The 27,585-nt window shown below is 41.6% G+C and overlaps 2 protein-coding genes across 2 annotated transcripts in view; one reads left to right on the top strand and one right to left on the bottom strand.

Moving 5' to 3' along the window:
* Window positions 1–12,423: 12,423 nt before the first annotated feature.
* Window positions 12,424–27,585, top strand: part of LOC147613020 (ubiquitin-conjugating enzyme E2 PEX4-like) — a 41,344-nt gene continuing 26,182 nt past the window's right edge. Inside the window, exons 1-4 of the mRNA XM_086782739.1 lie at window positions 12,424–12,526; window positions 14,270–14,328; window positions 21,328–21,447; window positions 21,582–21,710. Of these exons, the coding sequence (XP_086638865.1) occupies window positions 12,424–12,526; window positions 14,270–14,328; window positions 21,328–21,447; window positions 21,582–21,710 (411 nt within the window). The remainder of the gene's footprint in view (window positions 12,527–14,269; window positions 14,329–21,327; window positions 21,448–21,581; window positions 21,711–27,585) is intronic.
* Window positions 24,165–26,159, bottom strand: LOC147613021 (uncharacterized). Its single transcript, XM_086782106.1, has one exon. It carries the CDS (start codon window positions 26,157–26,159, stop codon window positions 24,420–24,422), a length of 1,740 nt encoding a protein of 579 aa, XP_086638232.1. The 3' UTR covers window positions 24,165–24,419.

The raw sequence follows: 27,585 nt of genomic DNA on the forward strand, positions 1-27,585 counted from the left end.
AAGTCTAAATTCCAAACAGAATTCCTCAAATTCTGTTAACTTGATCCTCAGATCAAAATCAAAAGTCTTAACTTCGTTTCAAATTCGGTGGGTGTTTTGAGTGGGCACATCGTCATTGATTGAAACTGACGAAGGAATCAGGTCTTGGTCAATAGTTTGAATCAGAGTTTTGGGTCTGGAAAGGTTCTTCCTAAACTATCTTTCTTGAAAGGTAATATTTCAATTTCGGATTTTCTAAATTTGTTCATTGAATATTTGCTTACAGATTTCTAAACTAAACATGAATTCCTAGGATGAATAAAATAATCATTTATCTCGATCTTCGACTTCGATAGTTTATTTGAATTTTCTCATTCTCATCTTAGTGAATATGAAACGGTAGAATTTCCTCACATATATTATCTACTTATTCATTTTTCTAATTTTTACGAAAATTAACAGAGGATTAAAGAGAGCCCTTGTTTAATTATAAAGATTCTGTATGCATCTAATTATGCATAAAATCCAATTCTCATGAAAGTAGCACTTTTATCATCATAAAAATCATTTATAATGAAAATCACTCTTTTAACATGAAAGAATTTCTTTTATGCATATGTTTATGCATACAAATCATTTATGATGAAAATCACTCTTTTAATAAAAAAATATCTTTTATGCACCAAAAAATCATTTATGATGAAAATCACACTTTTAATATAAAAATTTATCTTTTATGCATATGTTTATGCATAAAAATCATTTTTGATGAAAATCACACTTTTAATATTAAAAAATATCTTTTATGCATATGTTTATGCATAAAAATCATTTATGATGAAAATAACACTTTTAATATAAAAAAATATCTTTTATGCATATGTTTACGCATAAAAATCATTTATTGAAAATCACACTTTTAATATAAAGAAATATCTTTTATGCATATGTTTATGCATAAAAATCATTCATGATGAAAATCATACTTTTAATATAAAAAAATATATTTTATGCATACGTTTATGCATACAAATCATTCATGATGAAAATAACACTTTTAATATAAAAAAATATCTTTTATGCATATGTTTATGCATAAAAATCATTTATGATGAAAATAACACTTTTAATATAAAAAAATATCTTTTATGCATATGTTTATGCATAAAAATCATTTATGATAAAAATCACACTTTTAATATATAAAAATTATCTTTTATGCATATATTTATGCATACAAACCATTTGTGATGAAAATCACTCTTTTAATATAAAAGAAGTTCTTTTATGCATCCATTTATACATAAAAATCATTTATGATAAAAAACACACTTTTAATTTTAAAAAAATTCTTTTATACATCATTTTATGCATAAAAATCAGTAACACTTTTATAATTAAAAAATTAATCTTTTATGCATACTTTTATGCATAAAAATCAATAATGATAAAAGTAACACTTTTATAAAAAAATATTCTTTTATGCATAAAAATCAATAATGATAAAAAAATAATACTTTTATAATAAAAATAAATTTCTTTTATGCATCCTTTTATGCATAAAATCAATAATAATAAAAGTAACACTTTTAAAATAAAAATAAATTTCTTTTATGCAAATAATCAAAATGCATCTTCTATGCATGAAAATGACACTTTTAGAATATAGAAACCATAAGGATTACTCTTTTAGAATAATAAAAGATAATACTTATTTCCAAATTTTTGAAAAATTTTGCCATAACCTCCTTTGTAGGGCTGACCATTTTTTAATTTTCAACTCTCTAAAATTAATTAGAAGTACACGAAGAGTATTTTAATCATTCTAAAGTAAACATTTTCTACTTATTTAAGAGAAACATTATGAAAAACTTGATTTTATCCATTAATCATTCATCTAGGATAAAGAATGGTTGGATTTACTAAAGAAGAGAGGGGAATGCCTTTTTTTAATGCGGCATAACATCATTTTCATTATAGAGAAGACAAATATCATTAAAAAAACCATAAAAAGAATAGAAAAAGGAAGAATCTCCAACTTACATGGATGATTTGAGAGCTTTCCTTTGGCTTGATGGTTTGAGGGTTCTACTCTTGTTTGAAATAAGAGTGGCCACCAATCTTCTAGAAGAGGGAAGGTCAAAAACTAATGAATTATGAGTAAAATTCACAGTTTTTTGCACTTGGGAGAAGTAGGGTAACAGTGCATAAAACACTATTAAGCTTCAACAAAGGGAAAGGCTTTTATTTATAGGAAAATTTGAGCTTCTAACCAAGCCAACTGATTCTAGAATTTTCCAAATCAGTTTGGTCAATTTTTAACCATTTTTGGGTCAGTTTTGCTCACTTTTTGGATCTAGTTGAAACATGAGAGAGGAGAGATAAAAATATCTCATTATTTGGGAGTTTAAAACTCATTCAAGCATGTGAAATGGGTGTCTCCTTCATGAGGGGAATTCCCCCATACTAAGGTGTCAAAATGCATCATTTCATCTAAATATCTCTCTTTTTTAACTATTAACTTTGTCCTTAGTCAACTCATCTTATGTGAGTATTTACTCATTTTTGGGAGATTTTCCTTTTATTCTTCTATTTATCTCCTTCCTACATTTGGATGAATCTTATTGGTCCATAGGAACCTTAATTTAAAAATTTTCAAAAATCTAGACCCCTAGGATAATGCCTCTTGAACAGATTATACTTAATTTCTAATGCACCTTCTAAAAATCTTTTTGAACTTCTATTTCAGGAAAACTTATTTTAATAAGATGAGATATTTTTCTATCCAAAAATATTTAAAAACTGACTTACCTATCTCTAAAAGATTTTCTCTCTCTAGGCCAAAACTGGTAGAAACATGATCTTTTATATTTCTGAAGAGGGATTTGATTACAGGGGAAGATGCTGGATATCTTGAGAGGCTGGGGAGGAATCTTACATAAATCATCGTCGGTGGTTCAAAAAGTCTTGGTCTTGCATGTACTCACTCTTCACCTACAATCCACCCCCTAGAATTTAGAATAGAAATGACATAAATAAGACTCAAGGTCATAGAACAGCAATTGGAATATTCAATCCAAATTTAGAGAATAAATAAGGATTAGAGATATTTGGATAGTGGAGAGAGAGAGAGAGAGAGAGAGAGAGAGAGAGAGAGAGAGAGAGAGAGAGAGAGACGCTAGTTGTGCATAGTTAAGTTAGAAATTCAAAGTAATTTTTTTACAATTTATAAACTAGAAACTATTAAAAAAATAACTATATCTAGAAATTCAATTGTAAGTTTTTTACAATTTATAAACTAGGAACTATCAAAAAATAACTATATCTAGAGAGAGGGACCCAAAACATAGAGAGAGAATCCTTAACTTTGAAAGCCTAAGGTGGCTGTAGTCAAGAAAGGATAAGCCCCTAATCAAAAAAAAATATGAATAGAAATTAGGTAATATTTTTTGTAGATTTCTAAGTAAAAGAAGACTCCTAGCCTAATCAAATAAAAATTTTGAATAGAAATTAGGTAAGGCATTTTAGAGATTTCGAGGTAAAAGAAGGCACCTAGATGAGGATTTCTAAGTAAAAGAACCCTCCTAGCCTAATCAAATCAAAAATCTAAAAAGAAATTAGGTAAGAAATTTTGGAGATTTCTAAGTAAAAGAAGACTCCTAGCCTAATCAAATCAAATCAAAATCTTAATAGAAATCAGGTAAGAAATTTTGGAGAATTCTAAGTAAAAGAAGGCTCCTAGCCTTATGTGCATAGAGATGCACTAAAGTAGGACCACAAGACTCTTCAAGAACATAAAAATCAAGATGATGCAATCCTCTAAGGTCCCCAAACTAAAAAGGGAATCCTTAAGATAGTCTACTAAGCCTTTGAAAGAATTTTCTAGTCGTCTTGACACCTCGACCATGTAGAGATACAAGGATAAGACTACTAGGTAAGACCTAGCTCTATCTCGCAGCAGGGGGGAGTGTGGTCTCCTAAATGGTTCTAAAAATCGAATCACCCATAGAGTGATCGACCTATCTTGGGAAACCTCTATCCTTGATTCCTAGAAGCAACGCCTTTTTCCCCATCTATGCGCGAGGCACGGCCACTAACCTAGTCCTCTATAATAGAATTGCCCAGGGACTTATTTACCTAGCGTAGTGTGATTGATTAGATTTGTTGGAAACTACCCGACTAATCGGATCCACCCGTCCATAGGATGGTGCCGATCCACCCTTCTACTTTCCACCCAACTCACCCATCATTTTTGTTTTCTAATTAATCGTACCACACTGTGTGACATTTGTGGACAAGTTCATTAATTAGGGATCTTACACAGTGCTCATTAAAACAACCACTTAACTTAAAACAATGATACAACAATACTAGAAAACAAAGGACGTAATAAAAAAATAATTACAAAGGTTCAAATCCAACTATAGTAGCCAGATCCAGGCTCTCTTATTCCATGTTTTATTCTGCCGATAATCTAGAATTCGGCCTTCAAGTCTCTATATACTAGGCAATCCCTATGGGACAATACACCTCATGTTGGTAGCCGGTGAGGACTCAAGCTGGCCTATCGCCCTCTCAGGATCCGTTCGCTTTTTGTCCTCCCGCTCCTCAGAGGGATATCTACGCGCTAGGGTGGGCTTATTTACCGCACTAGCCTGGGCCTGTACAATTAGATAGCATCCATAGCTCTTGCCAAACCAGCGAGTTTCAACTTTCCAATGGTATGAGGGATACCTTGGCTGGCTCCAGCAGGCCTCGCTAATGTCGCCACCTGGCTCTACACAAGCATAGGAATGGGGTTAGCATGAAGGCAGAGAGAAGATGTACCTGTCTTTTAATTTAAGCAAGATAGCAACATAATAGTTCAATCCAACCTTATAAGATACGACGAGAAACCACATTATCTTTTCGAGAAAGCAATAATTCTACAAGAAATTTTAAGTTTAGATAATTATGGAAGGTTATATTCTTAAAACAAGGGAAAGTAGCATCCTTTATCTTTGTTAATTTATGCTAAGATTAAGGATTAATCTAAAAATATCTTTTTAGATGATTATCAAGCTAACCTAGCCATTACCGCCATGAGTTACTCCCAAGGGAAGAGCTAGGGCCACCTTCGAAGCATTCCCTCGTGTTGTTGTTGTGTACGCTTCCCAAGGCAACATTTTAGCATCCTCAAGGTGAAGCCATATCCACTTTCTTGTAGTTTGCACAATCATGAACTCAACGATCGAGATGGATCACAATTTGGAGTTCACTTGCACGTTTTTTATGAGAAAAAGGCTCACCCATGGGAACCACCTCTTAGCATCCTCAAGGTGAAGCCATATTGTCCACTCTCTTGTAGCTCGCACAATCATGAACTCAATGATCGAGATGGATCACAATTTGGAGTTCACTTGCTCTTTTTATGAGAAAAAGGCTCACCCATGGGAACCACCTCTTAGAGCTAGAGTGTGCTTGCTTAAGTCTCTTTATATGGGGGGGGGGCAAAAAGTAGAGTGTCCTTATGCTAAGAGCAAGACTGGCTGGAAACAGAACTAGAGGGCTAGGGGGAGGAGAAGGGTTCTCCTCTTAAGTCTATTCACACGGGGGAAAGGTGGAGGACACCCCCTCCACAACACAAGGGGTGGAAGATTGCTAGGAGCTTGGCTGAAAAAGGGTTTGCTGGGAGGTTGGCTACACAAGACTGTCACAGCACTAAGAGGGTTGGCTGTTGGGCATAGAGGGGGGTGCTGGGGCTGGTGGGTTTATATAGGGTCTGGCGGGTACGGGTAAGGAGAGAGCAAACAGGGGTGGAAAGGACAGTGTACATGAAAGTACACCGACTTGTGGTTGCATGGGCTTGTAGAACCGGTGGAGCCTAGAAGCAGGCCAAAGGTGGGGTACGCATGTACCTTTCAAGGCAATGGTGACATGGGTGTCCATGTGGCAGCGTCCAATTAGAGACCATACACTAGGGCAGCCGGTTTTTGGTCCGTGTGTGGGCACCTTGGTATGTGTACGGTCTAGGGTAAGGTCCTTTGATGCACATTTCCCAAGGATCCATCTTTTGGGACAAGGATCCCTTTTTTGGGACATCGGCCTCTATATGTGTGCCAAGGGGCTGCCAAAAATCTTTTTAGTGAAATTGTTCAGGGTGTTTTCCTGGTTGCAAGGGTACAGTCTATTTGTCAATCGAACACCCAAACAGGCATTTATTAAGGTCGGAAGTTTACTGTAATTTAACTAAAAATTTATGTAGAGGCTTATTCCAATGTCCATTTTGAGTGTTGTAAAATCCTATACTAGAGTAAAATCGAGCTTAGATTTCAAATTTGGACTCAAAATTTTAAGATTCCAAGTAGAAATAACTCAATTATTAAAATGTTGATTTTTACCCTATAAAAAGGACCATAATTACATCTATTAAATGGACATATATTATTATTGAAGATGGTCACGTTACATCCTTCCCCCCTTAAAGAAATTGAGATGTCCTCATCTCATCATCATGAACTTGGGGTAATATCTTAAGAGTGTAGCTTCATCTTCCCAAGTTGCATCCTCTTCAGGGTAGTCTTTCCATTGCACTAGATGTTATGTAATAAGGGTTCGATCTATTACGTAGCTGCCTTTCTCTAGAATCTATGATTCTACTAGGTTGCAACTCAAGGTCTCCGTGAGTTGGGATTACAACTTGCTCATCACATCAAGAATATGATCAAAAGTGGGTACATAAGGCTTTAACAAGCCTACTTGAAATACATTGTGGACCTTAACATGGGCTGGAAGTTGTAGCTTATAGGCACTTATGCCCAAGCACTTAATGACTATATAGGGTCCATAATATCTTGGGCTAAGTTTCTTATATTTCCCAAGTGATAGAGAGCTATGCTTTGGTCATACCTGTAGAAGAACTTTGTATCCTTCCTTGAAGATCCTTTCAGACCTCCTTGTGTCGATGTAATGTTTCTGCCAATCTTGAGCAGCTTTAATATCTTTCTGGATAGCCTTGGTCTGCTCTTCCGTCTCCTCGAGCATTTTTCTGACTTCGAATCTTAAGGTTGGATAAAAGAAATTCAGACGAGATAAGCATTCTTGCCCATAGAGTGCCTTAAATGGTGGCATCCCTACGCTCTGGTGATAAGATGTATTAACTACTACCAAAGAAAGGTATTGAATCCATCTTCTTGGCTCTCCTGCCCACAATATGCTCTGACAATGTCCTCAATTACTTGGTTTTGACTCTCTAAGTATGGCCATCAGTCTCTAGATGGTAAGCTGTACTGAAGCAAAGTTGAGTACCCACACCAAGGCTTGAAATAAGGACTTCCAGAACTTTGGAGTGAAGTCAGAGTCCCAATCACGCTAGCTATCCTTTTTGGTAAACCATGAAGCCTGAAGACCTCCTTGATGAGTAATCGAGCAACATTAGAAGCTTTGAAGGTTTTCTTTGCTGGTATAAGATGAGCTACTTTGGTGAGCAAGTCCACTACTACAAAAATGGAATCATATCCTCCTTGTACAGTGGGGAGACTTGTGACAAAATCCATACTAATGCATTCCCACTTCATTTGAGGAATATTCAATGGTTGAAACTTTTTAGGCATCTTGACTCTTTCACCTTTGATCCTTTGACATGAGAGACATTGCTTCAAGTACCAAAGGACATCATTTTTCAAGCCTACCCAATGACAACTCCTCCTTAGAGCATTCAAGGTCTTTGCATAGCCTAGGTGCCTTGCGCATGAGCTTCATGGAGGATTAGCTTCTTTAGGGAAGGGGCCTTATGAATACATAGCCTGTGATTGAAGTAGAGGCACCCATCATGAGTGAAGTAACCCTTGATTAGATTTTTCTCCTTCTCTGAGTTTCCCCCTTCTTCGACTAGGTTCACCATCCTTTGGTAGTTAGGATCATGAAATGAGACTTCTGTCACCTTGACCAGTATGGGGTCATTTGGCATAGAAATTGCACTCAAGAAAGATTTGCACCTAACTGCGTGTGATACCACATTATCCTTCCCATGGAAGAATTTGATGTTGAATTCATATTCTTGTAGGATTTCAACCCATCTTCTCTGCCTCAGATTGAGGTTAGGCTGGGTGAAGATCCACTTTAGACTCTTGTGGTCGTTACACTCTAGAACCTGAGCCCCAAGAGGTAATGTCTTCATACCTTGAGGCAAAGAATAATTGATAAGAGTTCCAAATCATGGGTGGCATAGTTGGACTCATATTGCTTCAGCTTGTGAGAAGTATAAGCCATTGATCTTCCTTCTTGGGCTAAAACACCACCAAGTGATAAAATACTAACATGAGTAACCACCTCAAATTTCCTGATGAAATCAAGAAGTTTCAAGACTGGTGCTAAGGTAAGGATGGCCTTGAGCTGGTCAAAGCTGACTTGATGGATTGGTAACCACACTATTTTGTAATCCTTCTTAAGAGAAACGGTCAAGGGTGTAGCTACTAGAGGGAGTAATCTTGGATGAAAATCCTCTACCATCATGTGAATCCCAAAAATCTACAAACTGTGGACTAAATTAGGGGGTGGCCATTCCAATATATTTTTGACCTTGGTGGAATCTATTGAGATGCCATCTTGGGAGACAATGAATCCAAGATACTCAATCTAGTGAGTAAAGAAGGTACATTTACTTTTCTTAGCATCATAGAGTTTATGTCTACGCAACAATTACAACGCTCTACGCACATGCTCCTCATGTTTTTCCACCGACTTGGAGTAGACTAAAATGTCGTCCAAAAAAGAAAAGAATAAATTCATCCAAGTAGGGACGGAATATATCTTGCATTAGGTGGGTGAAAGTTGTAAGAATGACATCATAGTAGTAAACTCATAGTGGCCATAACGGGTGTTGAAAGCTATCTAGGGTATATCTGCTTCCTTGACTCTTATCTAGTAGTAGCCAGACCTTTAATCTATCTTAGAGAAAACCTTGGCCCCATGAAGCGAGGGATAGGGTTCTTGTTCTTGATGGTGACTTGATTTAGCCCTCGATAATCTATGTAGAGAGACAAAGAGTGCTGTCCTTCTTCTTTTGATAGTGACTGGATTTAGCGAGGGATAGGGTTCTTGTTCTTGATAGTGACTTGATTTAGCCCTCGATAATCTATGCAGAGAGACAAAGAGTGCCGTCCTTCTTCTTTTGGAAAAGAATAGGTTCTCCCCAAGGAGAGCTGATGGGGCATATAAATCCTTGCTCAATGAGTTGGAAAAGTTGCTCCTTGAGCTCAATGGCTTCAAGGAGGAGAGAAATATTATATGGTCTTTTAGAGACAGGTTGAGCACCAAGAACTAGCTCGATCTCATGGTCAACTTCACGAGGGGGTGGTAGTCATGTAAGCTCATCAAGAAAGATGTCAAAGAATTCTTGGAGCCAAGAGGGTTCTGATTCTTTATTGGGTTCAGCAGCTTTGTTGAGCTTGACAAGGAAAACTTGTTATCCCTTAGAGGAGAGAAATATTATATGGTCTTTTAGAGACAGGTTGAGCACCAAGAACTAGCTCGATCTCATGGTCAACTTTGCAAGGGGGTGGTAGTCCTGTAAGCTCATCAAGAAAGATGTCAAAGAATTCTTGGAGCCAAGAGGGTTCTGATTCTTTATTGGGTTCAGTAGCTTTGTTGAGCTTGACAAGGAAAACTTGTTATCCCTTATGTGCTCCCTTGAGAAGATGTTTTTCTTTGACTACCCTAGAGTTGGGTTTACTTGTCTTCCCCTGAACTAGTACTACTTGTTATCCCTTATGTGCTCCCTTGAGAAGATGTTTTTCTTTGACTACCCTAGAGTTGGGTTTACTTGTCTTCCCCTGAACTAGTACTACTTGGCCGTGCTCATTTTTAAAAGTGATACTCCCCTAGTTATAGTTAATACTAGCATTTTTTGTGACTAACCAATCCATCCAAAGTATCCCTTCATAAATTCCTAATGTTAGGACTCTCAAATGGCTATGAGTTTGTTCACTACCTAATTCAAAATCAAGGTTTCCTATAGATTAGTGAGACTTTAGGACTACCAAGCCATATGTGTAGGGTCTTATTAATAGCTCAAAGATAGGGAACATAGTGGAGTGAGAGGGGATTATCCTCAAGCCTAAGCTCATCCTTCTCCTCCTTGCACAATTCATAACTCTTTTGACACACGTAAATAATAGGTGCAACCTTAGCACACTTACCTGCCTTAACAACCCAAAGGCCTACAACCAGGCGTAATATAAGGAATTGGTAGCTCACTGCAATAACCCATAGCCCACCACCTCCTGAGATAAAGGTATTCATAAAGGTACTAAAGGCTGGGTAAAGCTACCACCACACCCAATTCCCTCAAAGAATCAAGGACTTGGGGGAGTGCCTCATTACACCTTTACCATGGATGACCCACTAAATAGAATAAAAAAAGAGGAGTTGGTCAAAGAGATCACAAATAGGTCCACAAGTAAATAGGGGGAGAGATGATGCCATGACTTAGGTGGAAATATTTTGGATACAAGCTTAGGTGGAAATGATAACATGACTTTCATTAAAATATTTTTCACACTCTCTAAATTCTATATATGAGATCACCAACTCACAAGTGCAAACACCCAATAACTTTTACTCCTCCAACTACCCATTTACCCACTATAGGAGCTACACAAAAAAAGAGAGGCAAAGGACTCATGGAAGAGGATCTTGAGGCCATGGTCATATTCCTCTCAATGACAAAAACTACTTCAAACAATGTAGGTGCAAAGATGCCCAACTTCCCATGTATTCTTTTTAAACACAAGTGCCCTATACCTAACAAAAATGAGGCAAATGGAAGAGGATCCATAGCCGGGCCATAGCCATAGACCTCAATGCCAAAAACTACTCCAAAACCATGTAGTGGTTGCAAACATGTAGGGTGGAATGTAACGAGAACTTTAAGAGAGAGATGATGGTGATGCAGAGTGCCAGATTCAAATACAAGGGGTCACTATGCCATGATATGACGCAATGCAAGATAAAGAAGCTTATGGAATCCTAGCAACACCAAGAAGCTTGTGGAAGCCCAACAAGATCTTTTTACCACTCAAAGGAATTTTTTTGCCATGCAAACCACCCATAAGGAAACCCTCATACTGCTTATAACAAGCCTCCAAGCCCAATGATGTGTAAATAGAGAGCTCTATAAGGTGGAGCTTATAACAACTTACAGCAATAAAGCAACTCTTGGAGGACGTATAACAGCTTATAGTAAAGAAACTCTTGGAGGAATTTGGCATCCACACAAGCTATGGCCCTTAAGATTAAGAACCAAGAAAGCCAACCACTCATACTGCAAGACCTAGACAAGTTAGACAAGGATTTCATGGTGATAGTCACCTACAAAGCAAGGAGTCCATGGCATTAGTCACCTACAAAGCAAGGTGTTCATGGTGTTAGTTACATAGGAGAAGGAATCAAGAAATACCGAAGCTTAACATTTAGCCTAGCATTCATAGGTCTCCTCAAGCTTTAATACATAGCTAGCTCTTCACCCTCATGCATGGTCCTCCCCTAACCCTTCTTTACCTCCACCATTTCACTCACAATAACCTTCAATTCAACATCTATCTTATCTATCCCACCAATTGTGGCCACTTACATCTCATCTACCACCTCCTCTCCCATCCCATCATCTTCAACTTAGAGTTGTGTTGCAGGTTGCTCATAAGGTTCTCCAAAGATGAACTCTTGGTACTCAAGAAGCCTACTAAAATCATCTAGATTACTTTAGTTTCCTTTACACAACACTTGATTAGCTTGTTGCCATAAATGGCTACAAGTTGGTTAATAACACTCATAGCCACCTAGATGCCCACATTAATGGCAACTACCCTCTTAAAGGCATCCACTTCCTCTATTGTACAATGTGATACCAAATAATATATACACTAGCTCTTGCATCTCAATATACCTTGATGATTCCGTGTTGTCAAAAGTACACATCTATAAGCTTAAATTAGCTCAATATTAATTTTATTACATGGGAGGAGAAGACATGGAGGATAAAAGTAACAAAAGGAGACTTTAGACCAAGGAACAAAAAATACCTAAAGTTCAAGATTCTCTTTGCATGCCAATTTCCACTACCTACATTCCAATCATGCCCTTCCACCTATCACAAAACCCATTCTCTCCACTTCAATCTCTTTTCATCTCCTTTTTTTGGGATATATATATATATATATATATATAAAAGAGTACATGAAGCAAATGACCTTTCGGCACAAAAACAAGGGCTTACAAAGTTACTCCATCAAATATGGATATTTAAGGCCACATAAGTCAAAGTGGATGGAGACTTGATTTCTTTAGATGCTTGGAGAGACATCGTACTAGTATGCCTCCTCTCCTTTCTTAATTTTAATCTTTAGTTTGCCTTCATGTGAGACAACTGCTTAGGCATGGAACTTTCCATTCAGCTTAGGTCCATAGATGGGGTTACCGTCAACATCTTTTGGAGTTATGCAGTGGGCCTGGATGGTGCTTTGGATTGACATGCCTATTGATATAGAAGATAAGTTGCTAGCAACCACATGTTAGTGCATGTCTCCCCCAAGCCTATGCGACTAGGTGGCTAGTATCTATTGGCTCAACCTTAAAAGCATAGTTTCTATAAAAAGCAATGCCATAGAGCCAGTTATTTCTAGCACAAGGTGATTATGATTTTGCAATACACATAATTCTCATTGCTCTCAAGTCACATCGGCATCATATTCATTTGGGATCTCTAACATCGTATTCATTTGTGATTTGGCTCGATAGCCCTCCCTCTTGGTATATATGATCATGTTCTATTAGGAGTTAAGGTTGATGGGCCATATCCCATCAAGTTAGCTGTCCCCGAGCCCCCGTCTCTGAAAATCTCCATAAAGGATTTGAACACTACAATGTTGGAGCCATATCCATCAATTTGGTTTTCTCCCATACCCCCATCTTGAAAAATTGCTTTAAGGATTTGAAGACAATTGCATCCATGGCTTGCACTTGTGTGAATGTGTAGAGTTGGTCTTCAAGCATCAAAAAGTAGTTTTTAATTATGTGAATATAGCATGATACAACCCACTGTAAATGCTACACCCATGTGCAAATTGTTGCATGGGTTGGCTAAGGGGTATAGTGATTACCCCACGAGTCATGCAAAGGTGTAATGTTTTTTTTAAAAACACTGCTCATCCTTAATTGTGGCATCCATGCATAGGTTCACAACCTAAAATACTAATTCAACTATCTCATAGTCAATAACAAATTACCATAATTAAGTATAATTTTACCACACTGCCTACTAGGGCTCTTTGCTATCTGTCATTCAAATCTTGTATGGTGATACAACATGATGCGATGAGGACTAGCCACATAATTGAAGGCCATTTGCTCACATGCTCTAGGTGTATTTTGCAGTCATTGTTGTGCGATCCAAATTCCAATTTACTTGAACACTTAGAATCTTCTCACATGTATAATGAGAAAACGAGAATTGCCAATGGGATTGCTTGAGAAGTGAGTGCTCATTAGTGTAGGCATATTGTCACATGCTATATAGCTCTGTAACACCACAATATCCTCCACTTACAACATTGAAGGTGCTCATTCTCCACTTTCAATATTGAAATTAGTGATTATCTAAATAGGGGAATGACATACTCCTCTATGATTATAATTTTAAGGGCCATCTCCTTGCCATACATTGTGTATGGATTTTTTTCCTTCTCCTATGGGTGGCGATCTAGCTATGCAAAGTAAGAAACATTTTCTCTTGTACAAGAGTGACTTTACCTCTTCCTACGATGTGTTGAATCTCACTTTCCCCTCCTTCTCTCTCTTTTTCTCTGTCTCTCTCCCTCTTCTATCTTTGTGATAATGTCTCTTGGGTTTTTAACTTTTGAGAGTTGGCATGACTGAATCACTAAAAATAGAATGCATAGTGGTTATTTGGCAATTTCTGTCAAACACAAGACTACCTCTATTCCTTTCTTGCTATTGTTACATGACATTTACTGTGCTAGTGGTGTGGTCTTTCGCACGATTTATTTTTATTCTTGGTTAACTTAGCTTCAATTCTTTTTTTTTAAAAAGTGGATAGATTAGAATAACTTAGCTTCAATTCTATTTCTAACCATTCGAATGTGAAAGTACTGTGTTTATATGCTCTCAAAGTTTATAAGTTTTATTTATATAAAAAATAAGACAACGAGTTAGAACAATTTTTTTTTTTTTTGGGCGAGGAGGAAAAACAATCTTCATTTTAAAAATAAATCACCTTCATAATTTCTTCACCAAGGCTGTCGAGACCCTTTCAAGCCGAGCTTGTGCGATAGCGATTTTTTCAAGGAGGAGGAGGTACGCGCTAGGTTGAAATCGAATTGCTGGAGATTGCCTTAAATGATATTTCCTAAAATAAAATTGTTTTGGGCTCAGGATCTGGATTTGGCTTTAGTGGTTGGAGGTTCTCGCTTCTGAAACATGGTAAGAAAATCTTATATATATATATATATGTGTGTGTGTGTGTGTGTGTGTGTGTGAGAGAGAGATTTTGGGTGTGTGTGCATTTTGAGATCCATATGTGGAAGAAATATTAAAACGGAATTTCATAATTCCTTATGGTGGGAAAGCTTAGGTTAAATGCTTTGAGATACATACAGAAGTAAGGAAAGCATTTTGCAATCCCTAGACATTGGGAAGCTTAGGTTAAATGCTTCGAGATACGGAAGCAAGGAAAGTATGGGAGTAAGGTTTGCAATCCCTAGACCATTGGGCAACACAAGGGTTAGGGTTCAGCAAAAGAATACAAAGGCTTTGAGTGTTAGTGAGGTTATGGTTTCCAGAATCCGGATGCGCCCATCATGTCACAATGGCAGCAAGAGAGCTAATCTGAACAACGCAGCTGCTGGGAACATGGCAATCAAAGCCATGGTCAATGAACATGGCAACCAAAGCAATGGTCAATTTGGGAACATGGCAACCAGTATTGGGAGGCAAAGGCACCCTGACTTCTCATTGGAGAGATTGTTTGAAGTCCTTTCAACAACAGCACTATCTTCAACACCAAAGACCTGTAGTGTCTTCAAAGTTTCAAGTTATGGTGCAAAGCAGCAACATACAATTGATGGTCAAATGTTTGGAAGTAGAATAGAAACTTTGGGCAGAGCAGGAAGTAAGCTCGGGCTGATCTAGGTGCAGCAAGAACAATCCAGTAAAGAAGGCTCAGCATATGGCTTTTGTCAGCGAAGCAAAAATAGATTGTTGCTAACAACAAGAAGAACATGGTTAAGGCTTGAGATGCATGTGCTGCAATGATTATTGAGGCCTTGTGCTGGGTAGTTTAAGTGTGAGATCATTTGAACCCTAATTGATAAAGGGACAAGGTTACTGAGTGATGGTGAGGTTAGGGTTTGCACACAAGTAGAGTAGGATGCATGCTTGTGATAAGATAATTAGTGCCTGGAGGCATTGGCCTATGAGATGAGCAGAAAGGGAACAAAAGAGCAACTGAAGATGAAATTTGGACACTTAATCTCTCGCACATCTGGTCCTTTCGTCCTTTTGCCCTCACATTCTGCACCATGCTGCATGATGCTGAATGGGCCCGAGCAAATCAACACAGCATGAAATGGATGAATGAGTGTATGTATAATAGTACAAGAGGCCCTCTGATGTGAGGTGACTCTAAGTAGTAGACAGACGAGGAAGAAAAGGACGAAGTCGAAGCAAGAGGTCGGTCGGTGACGAAGGCTCGTGTCGGGGACAACGGTGGCACTTCGTGAAGATGTAGAGATCGAAGGAGATACAGGTGGCTGCTGGATCTGCAGGAGTAGGGCTGGGCGGCTGCCAGAGGACTGCTGTGGCTGCACAGGAGCAAAACACAGAAGCTGATGATGAGGCTGTAGCAACGGAAACGCTGTTGCAGGAGTGTCGACGAAGTAGCTGTATGTGGCCGGGCTGCTGCTGTGTGCGGGGTGGAGCCGACGGCTGCTTGCAGATGATAAACGATGGTGATCAATGTGTTGATGATTCAGGCGGCTGCTCTGCAGAGGTAGCGCCGGCTGCTGAAGTTGGTTTTTGTTGATTATTTGTTGCGTCTTTGCTGAATTATGAAGCGTTGTTTATAAATGTGGTTGGGCTTCTGGTCAGCCCAGAGAAGGGCTGTTGGCCAGCAGCACTAGACAATAAATGTCAAATAATGTGCCTTTTGGGGCTGGTTAAATTCCTTTTTGGGCTGGTTTTCACACCCCCTCTCAAGCCAAAAGGGGACCATGAAAGAAGATAAGGAAGATTGTAAGTGAGTGAAGAGGAACATGAAGAAGTATGTGGGGTTTGGTTGTTGCGGGTGTAGATCATGTGCTCTTCGTCTTTTGTAGAGTCTTTTGAGTTTGGGCTGTACTGGATCAACGCCACAATGCAAGAGGTTTTCACATGCATGAATGCCCTTTTGGGTTTTCATTCATGCATGTGCCCCAAACACAAAAAACAGAATGCGATGCAAAGGGAATGCAAGATGGTAAATGCAATGCAGTGGGTTTTCACATGAGCATTGTCCTGAAGGGGTTTACACTTACTCATGCACCCTTTACAACAATGATAAATAATCCAAATGGTGAGGATGGTCCCCCTCTCAAGATGCTGAGGGTGAAGGTGGAGGACCGATGCCGATCTGCTCGCAAAGACGCTGGAGGATAGGCGAATTGACGGATTTTGTAAGAATATCGGCATGGTTGTTTGCCGTAGGAATGTATTGGAGCCTGATGGTACCAAGCTCAACCTGTTCCCTGGTAAAATGAAAATGAACACCAACATGCTTGGTACGGTTAGAAAAAATAGGATTGTTGGCGAGGGCAATCACACTCTGATTGTCGACGAAGATGGTAGAAGCGGTGCCCATGGGAATGTGCATCTCTTCAAGTAGCTGACGGAGATACATAGCCTCAGTGGTGGCGTCATAAAGGGCCCGGTATTCGGCCTCAGCTGAAGAACCTACAACGGTATCTTGCTTCTTGCTAGACCAAGAGAAAGGGCTAGATCCAAGTGAGTACAAATAACCATCGTGAGAACATCGGGAATCGATATCACCGGCCTAGTCGGAGTCCGTGTAACCACGTAGGGTGATCCCATAACTGTAGTGAAGTCCAAATATATCGGTATCCGTTAGATAGCGAACAACCCCCATTACTCAACTCCAATGTGGCTCCTTCGGAGCATTGAAATATTGACTTAAAATGGATGTGCAATAGGAAATGCTAGGTCTAGAGTTAGTGAGCCATATAAGTTTCCCAACCACTTGTTGATAGGCTCGCTCTTCATGTGGCGGGTGAGTCCTCTTCCTTTGTAAGTTTGATGGTTGGATCCAGTGGGGTGGCCACAGGGATAGCACCATCAGGAAAATAGGAAGTGATAAGTTGAAGACAATACTTTCGTTGTGACACAAAGATACCATCAGGATGTTGGACCACCTCAATGCCAAGGAAATATGAGAGAAGACCGAGATCACTCATTTCAAACGTTCGTCTCCGCTGTGCCATGATATCAGCCACTTTGGCTTGATTTGAACCAGAGATGATAAGATCATTGACATACAACACTAGGTAGCACACCATTCCCTGATTTGGGTGGATATAGATATTGGGATCACAGTGGGATGGCTGAAGACCTTGGCTGCGTAAAAATTTGTTGATGCGATGATACCACGCTTGGGGGGCTTGCTTAAGTCCGTAAAGAGCTTCCTGTAGGCGGTGAAAGAATGTGCACAAGCGGAAGCAAATAAACATGAGAGAGAAAAAGATTGCAAGCAAGAACTAAGCTTTATTAGCTTGAGGTTACAGAGTACAAGAGCCAGCAAATAGGGCAATTGAAGATAATAGAATGAATAAAGGGAGCAACTCTTATATACTTGTGCATGAAGCAGTCGCTTGTAGGAAACAGGCCGACAGCTCCATGACAGCATAAATAGAGAAAGATGCAATATTTTAACACCCCCTCTACATCTTGAAGTGTGCAAAAAAGTCAGAAGAAAACTGATGACGAAGGTGCGACCATGGACACCTCAGCATGGCCAGTACTGAGTACACCTCGGAAAATGCACATGTCAGCTTGTTGTCTTCAGAAAACATAATGCCACTATAAAGAGCAAAAGAAAATATGCTTGGCTCCAAACTCAAAGTAGAATGTGAACACATCACATCCAATAACCTCGAACAAATGAACATGGAACACATCCTGTCCATAGTCTCTGCTAACCAATAGTTCTGGAACTCATCCGAACCATGAAGGAAACTGGGTTAATGGAACTCATCCGGACCATCAAGTAACTTGTCATGTGCACAGTGGGTATCTACCGTGTGCTATATGCATGCAAGACTAGTTTCGAGGCTTGGGGAAGCTTGGAACTAGGCAGGCTGATTGACGAGCTGAGTTAGGGATATACTAACGGGCGGGCACCCAAGTATGGACGGGCGGGCGGCCAAGTGTGGACGCCCGATGACCGGCCAAGAGCCTATAAAAGGGTGGCCAAGGTTAGTTATTGTGTCATAGAGAGTCTCGCGAGTTTGAGAGCGCTCTATGGTCTTGGAGCCTGGATCTAGTACAGACGTGCACCTGCTTTGTGCAGCCGAGGCCGGTTGCAATCTCGAGGCCCGCGAGGGCAGCTTTGCGGCGGTATGGGACGTCGCGAGGAGGAGATTGGTCGGTATGTCATCCTAGTTAGCTCAGCTCGTGGCTCGGTGGGGACAGCCAAGACTGTGGGCTCGCCCACGGCGGCTGTCATGGTTGGGAGGTGAGTCAGGCTTGCACCCCCTTTGTTGTTTGTTGTTCGTTTGTTTGTAGGATTCGAGTTTCGAACCAAGATCGATCACGAGGGGATCCGTGGGGATTTGACAGTGCCGTGGGCTAGCCCACAGTCTTGGCTGTCCCCATCGAGCCACGAGCTGAGCTAACTAGGTTGACGTACCGACCAATCTCCTCCTCGTGACGTCCCATACCGCCACAAAGCTGCCCTCGCGGGCCTCGAGATTACTGCCGGCCTCGGCTGCGTAAAGCAGGTGCACGTCTGCACTAGATCCAGGCTCCAAGACCATAGAGCTCTCACAAACTCGCGAGACTCTCTATAATCAATAACTAACCTTGGCCACCCTTTTATAGGCTCTTGGCCGGTCATCAGGCGTCCACACTTGGCCGCCCGCCCGTCCATACTTGGGTGCCCGTCCGTTAGTATATCCCTAACTCAGCTCGTCAATCAGCCTGCCTAGTTCCAAGCTTCCCCAAGCCCCGAAACTAGTCTTGCATGCGTATAGCACACGGTAGATACCCACTGTGCACATGACATACGCTTATCACGGAATACAAGATCAAGTGGAAGGATCGTGTTGAGGAGGATGCTACATGGGAGACATTGACTTCTCTTCAGAGAGATTACCCTGGCTTTTTAGTGAGCTCAGGAGTGAGCTCTTAGAGGAAGGGGAGTATGTCATGTGCACAGTGGGTATCTACCGTGTGCTATACGCATGCAAGACTAGTTTCGAGGCTTGGGGAAGCTTGGAACTAGGCAGGCTGATTGACGAGCTGAGTTAGGGATATACTAACGGGCGGGCACCCAAGTATGGACGAGCGGGCGGCCAAGTGTGGACGCCCAATGACCGGCCAAGAGCCTATAAAAGGGTGGCCAAGGTTAGTTATTGTGTCATAGAGAGTCTTGCGAGTTTGTGAGAGCTCTATGGTCTTGGAGCCTGGATCTAGTGCAGACGTGCACCTGCTTTGTGCAGCCGAGGCCGGCAGCAATCTCGAGGCCCGCGAGGGCAGCTTTGCGGCGGTATGGGACGTCGCGAGGAGGAGATTGGTCGGTATGTCATCCTAGTTAGCTCAGCTCGTGGCTCGGTGGGGACAGCCAAGACTGTGGGCTCGCCCACGGCTGTCATGGTTGGGAGGTGAGTCAGGCCTGCACCTCCTTTGTTGTTTGTTGTTCGTTTGTTTGCAGGATTCGAGTTTCGAACCAAGATCGATCACGAGGGGATCCGTGGGGATTTGACATAACTTACCTGTCTTTATACTTGGAACTTCGACACACGGGTCCCATGCTCCAGATTTAATATAAGAGAGCTTTTGAAAGCCCCCTCTCCCGGCCATAAGCCGTTTCTGGAAGACAGCACGCGGGGGGATGCCATTAGGATCAGAGCAGGACACCAGTCATGTTCTCTCCAAACTGTAAGGCCTTGGGAGAGTTGGGGTTGTCACTAGACGAGTTTGTGTCAGTGTCATGTGACTTGTCTTTGTCCTTCTTTGAAGACTTGCCCTTGTCCTTGGCTTTGCCTTTGTCCTTTGACTGACAATCCTTTGACAGGTGGCCTTTCTTTCCACACTTGTAACACCGACTCTGAACTTTCTTCTGCACCGTCGAGAGTGCCTGATCAGGTCCAATAGACGATGAAACTTTCAATTTTCCCTGAGAAACTAGGATGGATTCCTCTTCCAAGAGAAGAGTACACAGATCATCAAACTCGAGGGAACAGGTTGTGATCTGAACCCGCAAAGCGCGGGAAACCATGTCATAATCTGCAGGAAGCCTGATGAGGAGGAGAGCAGCTAACTGAGAAGAGGTCAGGGCAGTACCCATTGCCACTAATTGGTCATGAATTACCTTAACCTTCATCACAAATGACTGCATGGAAGTCCTTGCTGTAAACTCCAGGGAAAAGAGCTGACCCAATAGGTTGACAGACCGCATTGTAGAGTCCTGTGTATATAGATCTGTCAGCTTTCTCTCCAAACAGAGGCAGCACAGGCCAATGTTTGCACGGCGGGGGAGACCTCTGGTGAGATGGCTCGTACAAGTGCAGAGTGAGCTTTTGAGTCTTGATTCTCCCAAGCTGAAAGTTCGGCGAGAAAGGCATCCTCCTGGTCTTGAGTCCACTTCCTAGAGCTGGTAGGGCGTTGGGGCTTTCGTTCGTGGCCCTAAACGATCTCCCAGAGACCGTTGTGTGTGAACCAGACCTTCATCTATAGCTTCCAGTGATCATAGTTTGTACCACTGAGCTTGTCCTCCTTGTTCGTGCAAGGGGGACCCATGTCTGTCTCAAAGAAGCTATGTCTCAAACAACCTCTATAGCTAAGCAATCCACGTGCTCTCTCAAGCACCTTTCCATAGGATCCGACTAGGGACTAATAGCACTGAATTTTTTAAGGGTAGGAGATAGAATATACAAGTCTTAGGGAAGGCTTTTGTTTGTTTGTTTTTGTGTGGATGTATGTGTGAAGGGGGGGGGAGAGAGAGAGAGAGAGAGAGAGAGAGAGAGAGAGGTATTCACTATTTTCTTTTTTGTACTTCGTGATAAAATCTTGTGTCACTCACTGCAGGCATCTCGGGCAAGGCTTTTCAAGGAGTACAAGGAAGTACAGAGAGATAAAGCAGCAGATGCTGATATTCAGCTAAGTTGTGATGAAACCAACATCTACAGATGGACCGCCCACATCAAGGTCTTTCATGTCTTACGTTCCTCCTACATGCCTTTGTTCTGAGACTGATCACTGTCTTTGCCAAACCAAGGTTAAATATATAATGAAAGTGTGAACTTTGATTGCAATTCAAGTAAATCTTTTGGTGGCTGCAGGGTCCGGCAGAAACCCCGTACCAGGAGGGTGTTTTTCAGCTTGCCATCAATGTCCCAGAGCAGTACCCTTTGGTGCCTCCTCAAGTACGGTTTGTTACGAAGATTTTTCATCCGAACGTGCATTTCAAGGTACGAGAATGCTATTATGTAGTCTTGGAGCTTCTTTAATCCTTGTCTGTAATACACCCCTCAATGTGTAAGCTCGTATTGGACACCGTATCGTGATTTAGCAACACTTAAACTCTTATGATCCTTATGACAGCTCAGTACAATAAACGAAACTGAAAATAGAAAGATGCTCTGTACCCCCCCCCCCCCCCCCTTTCCCCGCTCAATACCAAGTATACTATTGGAGTATTTTATTGGTACAATGTTCCACAGGCCTTTAAGCCAGATTTTCCATAAATCCACCAGGCATGAATATAGATACCAAACAAGTAGTCAGAGAAGAGCTCCCTTTGTAGTTGATGTCCCTCGAGAAAATCTATCCGCCCTTCACTGGAGTAAACAGTCATGAAACTGGTTTTCCGGGTCCACGCACGATGTTGGCGTGCCTGTACTGGTGCCTGGATTGGGTACTCTCGGTGGGAGATAACTAGTTGAGAGGATGTCGACGTTGTCCAACTTGTAGCATAACGCCCAGCTTGGCTGCAGCAGACCGGCCAGCTGTAGAAAAGCGATCAGCAACACGTTTGGCGGGAAAGCGGCCAGCAGCAGCTCCTGTAGGGAAACGGCCAGCAGCACTGTAGGGGAAGCGAACAGCAGCAGCACCTGTAGGAGAAACGGCCAGCAGCAGCACCTGAGAGGGAACGGCCAGCAGCACTGTAGGGAAAGCGAACAGCAGCACTGTAGTGGAAGCGAACAGCAACACCACCAGAAAAAAAAAACGACCAGCGTATGGAGAGCCGGCAGCCCAAGAAGAAGAGAAAAAAATCGTTCGCTTCTTTTTTTTTTTCCAATTGCCTCCTCTCCTTGAAGGTCCCCCCCATGCATACCTTTGTTGAGTGTTTTTTCCACCAAACTCCCCACAAGTGGATGGTCCACATCCCTCTCCACAAACCTTGGTGGTGTGAGTGCCCAAAGGGGTGCCCACTGGGTTGGGCCCCGGGCACATTTAATTAAATGCCCACTCACTTACTCCCAACGTGAACCCGCCAAGGTTATAACACTACAAAGAGATTTTAATGAAATAAACAAAGGTTTCAAGCATACTTGCCACCTGTTCACAGGCCACAAAACACGAGACACTCGCATGGTTCACGGGTAGGCGTTCCGACTCCCAGGCCGGTGAACTAGACATTCATAGTAGGCAAACACATGAATACAAGTCACACGAAAACAATGTTAAGCATGCGAACATGTGTGCATGTGCACTTGATTTATGGACAAATCTCCCAGTCATGAAACATGTACATAATTGGTATTTCCGGGCACGAATCTGGCGCATCAAAAAGCGTGGAACTGGGACCCAAAACACTCGGATCCACACATTGGTCACATTTGGGCGTGAGAAACTGGCCACATTTGGGTACAAGAAACTGGGGGAAACGATATAAATGGCCAAATGATGACATCGTCGGTCTTTTGCCCACCTTCACGTCTTTAGTTTAAGTTGATCTTCTGCCTGCCTTCATGTTTTTTTAAAAGTTGTGTTAGTCTTTTTTCCCCTTTCACGTTTTGGTTTGGGTGATGGTGATGGTCATAGCATTCTTTCTTGCACATACAATTCTTTAGTATGGACATTTGGTTAGCAATATTGAGTTGGATTTGTATGATTGGCCCTTGTTACAACCCCCCTAAGAGGGGTGCTCGCTAGCTCACCTCCCAACCATAGGTTCTATGCTTCGAACCACCCTTGAGCCAGGGGCTAAGGTTTGACTCCCACAGATCCATGGAGTCCTTCGGCATGCTGAACTATGCTTTGCCATACATGTTGCTGGAGTCTTGGTCGTACTCTGACCAATAGTGAGTTTATGACAACAACCTAGGCCACTAATCTCGAGCATTAGCACTAGGTACGTAACATACTTCCTCTTCACAGACGTTTCCACTCTTGGAAATAAAATATGTTTAAGAAAGAAAACTGGGAAACCTATGCTGTAAACTAGTAAATGTCTCCCAAGCCGAAGACATTCTCAGTCTTGGAAACAAACAAGGAAAACTCAAAATACATTTGACAATTGACTCCATAATCTAGTTCACCATGTCTACTCCTTCCATTTATAACTCTGCCTTTGGAACTGACTAAATTTGCAGCCATTGTTCCTACAACTATCTTAGTGGAACTACAAACAGACCATAGTCACAAGAAATGTTTCGAGATTTTGAAAGTTTCGAGGTTTTGAAGGTTTTTTTACGGGTTTCGTCCGTTACTAAAAAAACCGCAAGTTTCGAAAATTTATAATTATAAAAATAAATTATAAATTTGTATATACACACACACACACACACATGTATTACATCATATGTAACTTGGTTGAACACAATGCTAATCAATACACTTAAACCATAGTCACCAGGGAACGGGAACGGATATGGGAACGAGGGGCCAATCGGGAACGGGAACGGGACCCCTTTCAATCCGGAACGGGATCCGGAACGACACGTTATCATATTTCAATACACATGAGTAGACAAATATACAATTAAAAGCAGGCAAAAGGAGACAAATATACAATTGAAAGTAGACAAAAAGAGACAAGAATTTGATAGCAAACTCAATGACCTTGTTCATATTTAGAAAACCAGAAGTACAATAGCTTGTACAATGTACAGCCACATAGTGAAAGCTAGATAGCTAAGAACAAAGAAACCTAAAGTCCCGACTCCTAGGTGATATCAAATAGGTGCAAAGATGTCAGCTAGATCATCCATAGATGCATCATGCATCGATGCAGGTGGAGGTGGAGGTGGAGGGTCGTCATCATCCGACTCAGACTGTGGCTCCATATCTATGAAGCTCTCATGGTCAAAGTCACCACTAGCAACCTGGGCTAATAGTCGCAAGTTGGCTGACACATACACAAGGTCATTTGTTATGGTAGTGAGTAGCCGATTTCTCTTCTTCGAGGCAACATGGCTAAAAACACTCCATAGTTGCTCAATTGGAGAAGAACTTGCATTCTGACTGAGAATGCGCATTGCAAGCCGTTGTAGCTCTGGAGTACCCGATCCGTAGTTCTCCCACCAAAGAGCACCTCCCATAAGTGTCCTATCTTGCTGGGCATCTGCTGAACCAAAATTACCTGTCTTTGCTCTGTACTTTCCCAAATCAATTCTAATCTTGCTTCTCATCGTAGCGTCAGGCACCAATCTGGCAAGGATTTTGTCCCAGCCATTTGTGACTTCTTCATCCGATTCCTGGCCTTTGCCTTGAAACTCTGGATCAATCACAAATGCAGCTGCATGCATTGGTGAGTGATATCGGTCCCACCTTGCTTGACACAAACTTTGAAGTTCTGCCTTCTTTGTTGTGTCGGGCTCCAAAGAAAGGATACGCTCCACCATCTTGTCCATGCCCTCATAAACTTTGCCAATGCAAGGTTTTTTCCCATCCACCATACGCAGCATGTAGATAATGGGCTTCGTAATGTTGACAACATGCTCAATCTTCACCCACAAAGGAGCATCCATGATGTGGGTGTAACAAGTTGTTCCTTGTGTGCTACGGGCAGTGGGCCACGTGCTCCACTCATCACTCACTACAAGCTGCTTGAGAATGTTATGGAGTGCAACTAGCCTCTCTAGCATAATAAAATTATATGCAAAACGAGTTTCCGAATATTTTTTAAGATCCAAGTTTGGGGATCTTTTTCTAAACTCGGAGAGGCTAAATGTGTGCCGAGTGATGAATGAAACTATGTCTTTTCCCTTTGCTATGCATGGTGCTACCCATGAAAGACCATCAATGTCTTTCAGAAGATTATTCAAGCCATGTGCAATGCATGGAGTGAATGTGATGTGTGGATACCTTGCCAAAAGAAGGTCGCCTGCAGCTCGATTTGAGGCCTCCCCATCACCAATGACCTGGATCACATCTTGAGGACCCACTTGCTCAATTGCCTCTGCCCACTCCTCCACGATGACGTCGGCATACTTGCCCGTTGGGGAGGCATCATGGGAAGACACAAAAAATGTGTTCCCTCGAGAGTATGCGATGATGCCATGGATGGAGCGAGATTGGCTATCACTCCATCCATCACTAATGATGGAGACACCGTTGCGTTGCCACCCTTCCTTGACGTTTTGCATGGCTTGCTCAACAGCTTCCTTTTCCTTTGCCAAAAGCGTGGTTCGAAGGCTCTCCGAAGAAGGGGGAGTGTAGGTTGGTCCAAATTCAGCAATGAGATGAACCATTTCCCGAAAATAAGGGGACCTTGCCACATTGAAAGCGATGTGGTCATGGTAGAAGAACCTTGCAATAGCTGCATCCACGGCTTCTCGTTTGCGTGGATTCCAAGAACCCGCAAGAGTTCTTTGCGTGCCTTTGGGGGGTGGCGGTTGATGCACGGAAGAAGAGCCTACGGATGTGGAGAAAATGCTTGAAGGAGTTGTAAAGAATGATGGGTTCGCAGCCATAGCTCTTGGAGGAGGAGCACGAAAAATCACTTCATTATGCCTAGCTTCTAGCTCTCTCTTTTTCTCAGCTGAGATTGACAAGCATGGTTGGATTTCTTGTCCCGGCTCATGGATTAGGTGACCTCGAACTCGGTTGACTCCCCCATGTTTGGTGCTCCCACAATAGCGACATTTCCACTTCCTAGCTCCTCCGCCTTGATTGGCCTCAAGAATATCCACCTCATCCCACCATGACCATGCTTCGTTCTTCTTGGCTCTCTTGGTTCCCTTAGGAGGCATTATATGAGAGAGAGAGAGAGAGAGAGAGAGAGAGAGAGAGAGAGAGAGATTGTACTTGGAAGTTGGCTTTGAAAATTGAGAGAGAGATTGTACTTGGAAGTTGGCTATGAGAGAGAGAAAGCTGTCTTGGAAGTTGGAACTTGGTTCCCTTATGAGAGAGAGAGAGAGAGAGAGAGAGAGAGAGATTGTACTTGGCTATGAGAGAGAGAGATTGTACTTGGCTATGAGAGAGAGAGATTGTACTTGGCTATGCACATTGCACACTGTACTTGCAGCTGCACTGGATTTTATAAGTTCTCAGACTCCAGAGAGGTACGTTTTTTTTTTAAACGTTGATATTGACGTTTTTTTTTTATGAACGTTGGAGGGCAGCCTGGCAGCCTGCAGGTCGTCGTTTTTTTTGAACGTTGCAGCTTCTATTCGTTGATTTCGTTTTTCGATTCGTTTTTTTGAGGGGTCGGCGGCGGCGCTCGAAGCAAGTATCGTCTTTTCTTTTTTTTTAAGGGTTACGGGTGCCCAACGTTTTGGGCACCCTTTAAAAAAGGCCCAATATTACGCTGCCCGTGGAGAAAAACGTCGCCGTTTCGCGCATGAGGGAAAAAAAAAATTAAAAACCACGTATCTCCACGTTCCACCGTTCCCAAGGTGGCCTCCTCCACGTTCCCCCGTTCCACAACAGTGGAACGGCGTTCCCATGTGACTATGACTTAAACACACTAAGATTTGATGGACACTTGTTCAAATACAAGAAGTAAATTACTGAATTGACAAGAGACACACAATGAGCCGAAACGGCCGACCTTTCCCTCAAATAAAGTATATTGATCTTGGGAGAATCAAGTACATAGTGTCATGGGCATTTCTGACCAGATTTTCATATCAATGCATATGAATACAGTATTGCAAATAAGTGGTCGTCGATGTAGACTTGCAACCCACACTACTCTCTCAAGTGCCCATGTTTCCTACCATCTGCTCTCTATTGTTCCACCAACACATGGTAGCAACAATCTGCAAGAGAGCACGTAGGACAAGAGAACACTACACAAGGTATGTGATCTTGTAATCCGATTTCTCCCTCCTGCTACTTGCTCCCATATTTAAGCATAAAAGCTTACCAATAGCAAGTAGAGTCGATGACAGCGGA

The sequence above is a fragment of the Cibotium barometz genome, chromosome 44 (genome assembly GCF_041138505.1).
Source record: "Cibotium barometz isolate CiBa-2024 chromosome 44, ASM4113850v1, whole genome shotgun sequence".
NCBI classification, from domain to species: domain Eukaryota; kingdom Viridiplantae; phylum Streptophyta; class Polypodiopsida; order Cyatheales; family Cibotiaceae; genus Cibotium; species Cibotium barometz.